The sequence below is a fragment of the Macrosteles quadrilineatus genome, unplaced genomic scaffold (genome assembly GCF_028750875.1).
Source record: "Macrosteles quadrilineatus isolate MER2022 unplaced genomic scaffold, UCM_ALF_1.0 Scaffold_2__2_contigs__length_208266976, whole genome shotgun sequence".
NCBI classification, from domain to species: domain Eukaryota; kingdom Metazoa; phylum Arthropoda; class Insecta; order Hemiptera; family Cicadellidae; genus Macrosteles; species Macrosteles quadrilineatus.
In genome coordinates, this window is record NW_026542595.1 from 129,389,798 (window position 1) to 129,397,421 (window position 7,624).

Sequence of the window (7,624 nt, forward strand, 5' to 3'; positions counted from 1 at the left end):
ATGGGATTAAAATTTAATAAAAAAGATGGACAACTACCAGCTGTTAGAGGCCGCAAAAGACGTGCCTCACTTCAGGGGAGTGTACCTAAAAAGCGAGCTAAAAAATCTAACACCAAGAGTAAAAGAGTGCGGAATAGTTAATTTAGATAGCTCATCTGGCACACATTGGACAGCATATCGTAAAAATAAAGATATTGTAATTTATTTTGACCCATTTGGAATCCAACCTCCAAAAGAAGTAATTAAATATTTTGAGGGATATAAAATCTACTATACAACCGATCAAATACAAGATTTAAATAGTTCTATTTGTGGAGTTTTATGTTTATCATTCATAAAAAATATTTCTTTATAAAAATGGATTCATTTACTATAACATTTTCGGGTACAGAGCCAGAGCTAAAGTCAGTATTCTTTCCTCCCATAGAATTAAATGATGATTATGTTATTGGATTGGTAGATTTTCAATATTTAAGTTATAATTCAATATTTAATGTTAAAAAACCTTTAAATACTTTAACATATTACAAAGTAGAGAAAATGACATTACCAAAAGGAGATATCTCAGTTGATGATTTAAACCGGTTATTAAATGGAAAACTTAAAGTTATAGTAGGTAAAAATGGAGAAGCATTAATTAATACTAAATCCAAACTTTTATTCAAAGGGCTTATTCCAAAATTAAATCAACTTAAAGGAAAAAAGTTAACCATTAGTGAAGGTGATGATGTTTTCTATTATGACCACAATGCTCCAGTTACAATAGAAATTTCTGAAGGAACATATGAGGTGGTTGAGCTTGCAAAGGAAATTCAAAAGCAAGTCCCAGACTTTTTCCTTACAGCTAATAATAAAACTATGAAAGCGACACTACTTTCTAGCCACGTGTTTGATTTTACAAAACCATGTTTAGGGTCTATTTTATTAGGATTTAAAGGTGTTTCTACTCCTGGTGTTCAGTTTGAATCTACAAATAAAATAAACATTAATAATGTAAATGTGATTAGAGTAAAATGTAATATTGCAAACGGGTCCTATTTAAATGGCAACAAATCACACACCATACATAGCTTTTATCCAGAAGCTCCTCCTGGCTACAAAATTATTGAAGTTCCAAGAAATATTATATATTTTCCTGTAAATAAGAGAAGTTTAGATGTTGTCAGTATTACATTTGCCGATCAACATGACAAGGCAATTGACTTTAACGGAGAAGAAACTACAATTACTTGTCATATAAAAAAGATATGAGAATTTATAAGAATTTATCTATAAGTGTACAAAATGCTAGGTTCCTAAAGTCAATAGGACTAAAGTTAAAATTTTCTATTAATAAAAATGGAAGATTTTCTAGACGTTACAGGGAAATCCCAATTCGACGATAGTGTGGTTAAAATTACAAATCACTCCTATGTTCCCCACAACACTTTGGCAATAAATAATTCTGATGAAATTCGAATATGTATTAATAATCAAGATTTGCTAACTCTCCCGTGTAGGAGTTATCTGTATATTAAGGGAGAAATTGAAAATCATGAAAAAGGTCATTTTATAAATAATGCATTTGCGTTCTTATTTGATGAAATTAGATACGAAGTTGCAGGTAAAGAAATATACATTGTAAGAAACCCAGGAATTTCTAGTCTTATGAAAATATTGAGCTCTTACAATAAAACTACTAAATTGTCAAATGTAGCATTTGATTCTGACACAAATTTAAAAGAGTTCCATAAAGGTGGCAAGTTTAGTACATGTTTGCCATTAGAGCTGTTAATGGGTATATTTGAGGATTTTAATAAGGTATTAGTAAATGTCAAACAAGAATTGGTGTTGAAAAGATCCAAAAATGATTTGAATTGTATATTAACAACCACTAGTGCTCCAGCCAGTGGCACTGCTGATACGATTCCCAAAATTACACTTAACTCAATTCAATGGGTAATGCCACACGTGATACCATCAGATGGAGAGAAGTTACAATTACAAAAGATGTTATTGCAAAATAAAAATTTGCAAATTGCATTTAGAAGTTTAGAGCTGCATGAACTTCCATCATATCCCAATACCACAAGACATACATGGTCAGTAAAGACATCTTCAAGTTTAGAGAAGCCTAGGTATATTATATTTGGTTTCCAAACAGCTAGGGACAATAGTGCACGAAAAAGAACTGATGAATTTGATCACTGTAAATTAAAAAATCTCAAAGTATTTCTAAACTCTGAATATTATCCTTATAGTGATTTAAATCTCGACTTTGAAAATGGAGATGTCTCTAAAGCTTATGAGATGTTTATGAGGTTTAGAGAGACTTACTATAATACTATCCCAGATCCTATGATTAGTAGGGCTGAGTTTATGAAGAAATATCCACTAATTGTAATAGACTGTTCTAGAAAGAACGAAACAGTGAAAGAAGGAATTGTTGATATTAAATTAGAGATTGAAACTGCAGAAAATGTGCCAGCAAATACATCTGCATATTGTTTGATAATACATGATAAAGTGTTTGAGTACAATCCTTTGTCAAATGAGATAAATAAAATGTAAATAAAAGATGAAAAACATTCAACAAGAATTAGTTGACTCTGCAAATCAAATACGAGAGAAATATAGAGCTTTAAAACGTGGCAAGTTTCTAGAGGCTGAAGAGAGGTTCCAAACATTCCAACCTTTAATAGAGCCATTACAAGAATTAAAGAAAATCACATCAGAGAGTCCTCGAATGGAGATACTCCCAATGACTCCATCTAGAATATCAATGATACCAAGATTACAACCATTACAACCATTACAGCAATCCACCCCACAGAAATTAGATTTTGGTCTTTAAGCATCAGACTATTTAGGAAATTACCTCAGTAAAAGTAGTATGACAGACACTACATATGGTATTAGACGAGAAGCAAATAAATTTTTTATTGGAAATAAGGAAGTTGATATTGACAATGATGATGTTACAGTTGCAAATAAAACCTACAAGGGGACAAAAGGTTTATGGGAATTGTTAACGTTAAAAGAACCTGAGAACTATACTCAGGCTGATTTGCAAAATTATAAAGAGATTTTGGAAGCTACAAATGGACATTTAAAGAGTTACAAAGATGGTGCACCAATTTCAAGTAATAGACATACTAAATATCTTAATATAATTAAACCTCTATTTAAATCTGTTGGTGAAGGTTTGAGACAAGTGACTGGTAATAAAATAGACTATATTTATTGGGATGATCCTAATGAGCTTGTAGATAGGTTAAGACTTCTTTGGCTAAGTCACCAAGCCGGTAACTCAGGAGTGGATAATGAAATAGATTCCATTATTGAGGAATTGAGAGAAAGTAGAATTATTTATTAAATAAAAATATGTTTATAGATAAATTTTATCGTTTATATAATCCATATAATAAGCCTGCAGAACCCAGGGCGGCAACCATGAGTAGTGAACCTACTTTAAATTTACAAGATGATAGTTGGAATTGTTTAAACCGTAAAATTGGTAATGTTAAAGATGGGGAGTTTGTAGATGATGTATCAACTTTAGGACAGACATTAACTAGAAAAGGTGATGTCTTTTTACAAGGTAAAACTAAATATGAGTTTTTAGAATCTAAGAATAAAAAGTGGAATGCTAAAAAACAGAAAATTACTAATGTGGAAAAGGGTGAAAGTTTAGATGATGTGCCCACTTTACAACAGACTTTAATACGAACAGATGGTGGTACATTTGTACAAGACAATAAAAATTATGAATTTTTAGAATCGGAGAATGGTGTTTGGAATGCTAAGAAACGGAAAATTACTAATGTAGAAAAGGGTGAAAGTTTAGATGATGTGCCCACTTTACAACAGACTTTAATACGAAAAGAAGATGGTAAATTTATACAAGATGATAATAATTATGAATTTTTAGAATCAGAGAATGGTGTTTGGAATGCTAAGAAACAGAAACTTAGCAATTTGATGGAAGGTACAGATAGTAAAGATGCTGTGAATGTTTCACAAGTTCCAAAAATGGAAGCAGGCTATTGGAGTTTTTATAATAAAAGGTTAGTACGTGTTAAACCTGCCATTGATGAAACTGACTGTGTTATAAAAGAACAGACTATAACTTTTGATAAAAAAGAAAAATGTTGGGATGCCAAAAAACAATTTATAAGAAATCTACCAGAGGGGGAACATTCGGATGATATTTGTCTAATGTCACAAGCTATGCATTACGATGGATCAAAATTTGTATATGGAGAAAAAATTTTTAATTTGATGGAATATAATCCTGATTTATTAGTTGCTGACCCCACATCTTTGAGTGGATTTAAGTATATAGATAATAGACCATATATACCAGAAAACTATGTATTTAAAAGAATGGAAGATAATCTATTGATTGGGGCTAATGGTGATGTATTTAGAGTTACAGGAAAGGATGATGTTATAAAAAATGAATGAAATTGCATACGAACTTCATAAGCCTGCAAGAAAGAATTTCATTAGAAGGTCTTTTAAAGTATTGGGTATAAACGAAACTGTACAAATAGATTTAATTGATATGCAAAACTATGCTAGAGAAAATTCTGGCAATAAATATATTTTAACTTTAATAGATACATTTTCTAAAAAAGCTTATGCTGCTCCACTAAAGAATAAGACAGGGTTGGTGGTTACAGAAGCCATTAAAACCATTCTACCAAAGGGGGTTAAAAACATTCAATCCGACAATGGAAAAGAATTTTTTAATCAATATTTTAGCAAACTAATGAAAAAATTAAATATTAATCACTATCACACATTTTCTACAACTAAGGCTGCAATTGTGGAGAGGTTTCAGAGAACTTTAAAGAATTGGTTATATAGAGAATTTAGTGCTCAGGGGAGTTATAAATGGTTGGATTTACTTCCAAAGTTAATTCGAAAATATAATAATAAAGTGCATAGATCTATAGGAATGAAGCCTAACCAAGTGAATATTAAGAACAGTAAATATGTGCATGAGAGGTTGCATGAAAGGACTTCTAAAGTAGTGCAAGTTAAAAAGCCAAGATATAAGGTAGGTGATAGCGTAAGGATTTCCAAGTATAAACATGTTTTTAGTAAAGGTTATACTCCGAATTGGACAGGGGAACTATTTACAATAGCAGAAGTAAAGAATACAAAGCCTGTGACTTATATCTTGAAAGATGAAAATGGTAATATAATCAGAGGAGGCTTCTATACAGAGGAGTTGTTAAAGACCAAGTATAAAGACATGTATTTAGTAGAAAAGGTAATTAGGAGGAAGGGTGATTTATTGTATGTCAAATGGCTTGGGTTCCCAAGTAGCCAGAACTCATGGATTTCCACAAAGGATGTCCAAGGGAGCATGCCCGCGACCAGGAGCGCGCCCACGCCATGAGCCGAGTTCGCGTGCAAACCACACACATACATGATTTTGAAATAGAAATATAATATATCAACTGGAAAGGGGAATGGTAGATGTACTAGCAATTGTGCATGGGGCAGAGGGGAGTGGTGAGGGGGTGAGGGGGGGGGAGTTGGCCCAAAAATGACGACGCACCTCAAAAAACGGCTGCGACAAACTATACTACTATACATATACACATACATGGGTCAATAAATGTTTTTTTTTTATTTTTGCTTAATATCGAATATATTTATGGGGAATAACTAAGAAATAAGGTTTGACAATTTTATAGGGATTTGCAGGCAAAGATCAGGATTTTAGATTTGGTGGCCAAAAATAATCCCCATAAGAATAACATGGGAAAAACGTGTCTAAAGTGAGGTAAAACCGGCAGTTCTCCACTACTCAAAATAAATAAATTTGCCAAATTTGATCAAAAAATATCCATAAACAAGCAAACTACAACATTTGACAATATTCTCCATAAGAATAACATGGTAATTTTAAATTTACAATTTTTTTAATTTTCTCGGTAACTAATAATCGAACAGAAATACTTTTATATACAAAATTATTTGTTTTTTTTTAAGCTCTTTAAAAAGGTCTTAAGAGGAATTGGGAAATTTTGTGTTTTGAGGGTCAAAAGTGAGAAAAACCAATTTTTACCCCATAAAACCCCCCGTAAAGCCCCGTTCCCATGGTCCGATCGTGCTGGTTCGCAAACTCATTCAAGTTTATCCCACTTTACACCTTTAAACCAAATTTCATCAAAATCGGACAAAAATTACTCAAGTTATCGCGTTCACGGACGTATATATATATATAAATCTATATATATATATAAATCTATATATATATATATATATATATATACATATATAAAAATTTGAACGAATGGTGTTTTTGGCCTCTGGGGACATCAAAATGAAAAAGTAAATCAGTCTCGGGTCTAGGTCTTACCGTGCCACCTACGGTAATAGCTACTTCCCTATAGGGAAATTCGCTAAAACAAACAAAAAGTCAGCTGATAAATATTACAATTAAATATGGTATTTAAAGACAGTACAACACTTCCCCCTTAAAATTAACCTGAGCTCTATTATGTAATTATTTTGTTGTATATCGTCCCTGTCATCGGTGTAGAACTCATGCAGCTCCCCCTTTTCATTAACTCCAACTTGAGTCCTCGTAGCTCATCCAACAACCCATTACATTCTTCTAGGACTCGCTTCAACCGAATATCTACCGACCCATATTTATGTTGTAGGACACCTTCTAGTTCTTCTAGAGTTTTCTGCTCTTCACCTAGTTGTTCTTGAACTTTCTTCAGAGGTTTGGTATCCTTGTGTTCTTTCAAAACTTGAAGATGTTTCTCAAAATCCTTGAATTTTTCCTTGGACATATCACTCTGGTACTCTACTCTAGCCTTCTTCACACTGTCCAGATGTGCTTTGGTCACCACAGCTTTGCGGAACCTCTCCTCACATTCCCTTGGATCAATACTGGCAACTTGCATGCTGTTGACCTCCTCCCTAAAGTCCTCAGAAGTACAATTTGACGATTTATAGCTGTTCTTTGAGCACAACTGAGATCTACTATTGGTGACAGAGCTAGCTCTATTTGGAGTGGAGTATACATCGTGGTTTTTAAAGTTATATTTGCTGTAAAGCTGGTGACTTTCTAGTTCCTTCGTCCTGATTTCTCTAGCTTCATCTCTCGCCTGTCTCTTGGTGGCCAATCGAGTCTCAGGCTCTTTGGATATCTGGTCGAGTGCCGGGTGATTAAATCCCTTCCTATCGTGGTACCGGCCTCCTGTCAATGACTTATTGTATTCCACTATGTTTCCATCCTTCTTAGTTCTGTGATCATTCTCTTTCTGAAGCTCAATGTTGAATAGTTTCAACCATTCCCTTCCAAATACACTGTCTACATTTCCCCGAATAACGTATAGGTTGCCCACAGACATCTGATCTTTATAACAAATTTTGACTGTTGCAAAACCTACGGGGCGAATCATTTCTCCTGTATATGTCCCTAACCGTATTCTTGTTCTATTTAGAATCTTTTCTGGAAATAATTTTCGAAACAGATGTAAAGGTATTGTACTGACCGCAGCACCAGTATCCAACTCAAATTAGTTACGCTTGTCATCAATGGTGCATTCTAACATAATTTTCCTCGGCCTGTTGACAGCTTCTGGTTGATAAATACTATCACACAGTTTAG

At 33.2% G+C, this 7,624-nt stretch overlaps 1 protein-coding gene across 1 annotated transcript; it reads right to left on the minus strand.

Annotated features, from left to right (window-relative positions):
* Positions 1–6,497: 6,497 nt before the first annotated feature.
* On the minus strand, positions 6,498–7,364 carry LOC128984886 (leucine-rich repeat flightless-interacting protein 2-like). Its single transcript, XM_054404256.1, has one exon. It carries the CDS (start codon positions 7,362–7,364, stop codon positions 6,498–6,500), a length of 867 nt encoding a protein of 288 aa, XP_054260231.1.
* Between the last annotated feature and the right edge of the window lie 260 nt (positions 7,365–7,624).

Bases quoted from the DNA above. Each gene is read 5' to 3' on its own strand.
- LOC128984886 (XM_054404256.1), bottom strand. From the start codon at position 7,364: ATGTCTGTGGGCAACCTATACGTTATTCGGGGAAATGTAGACAGTGTA.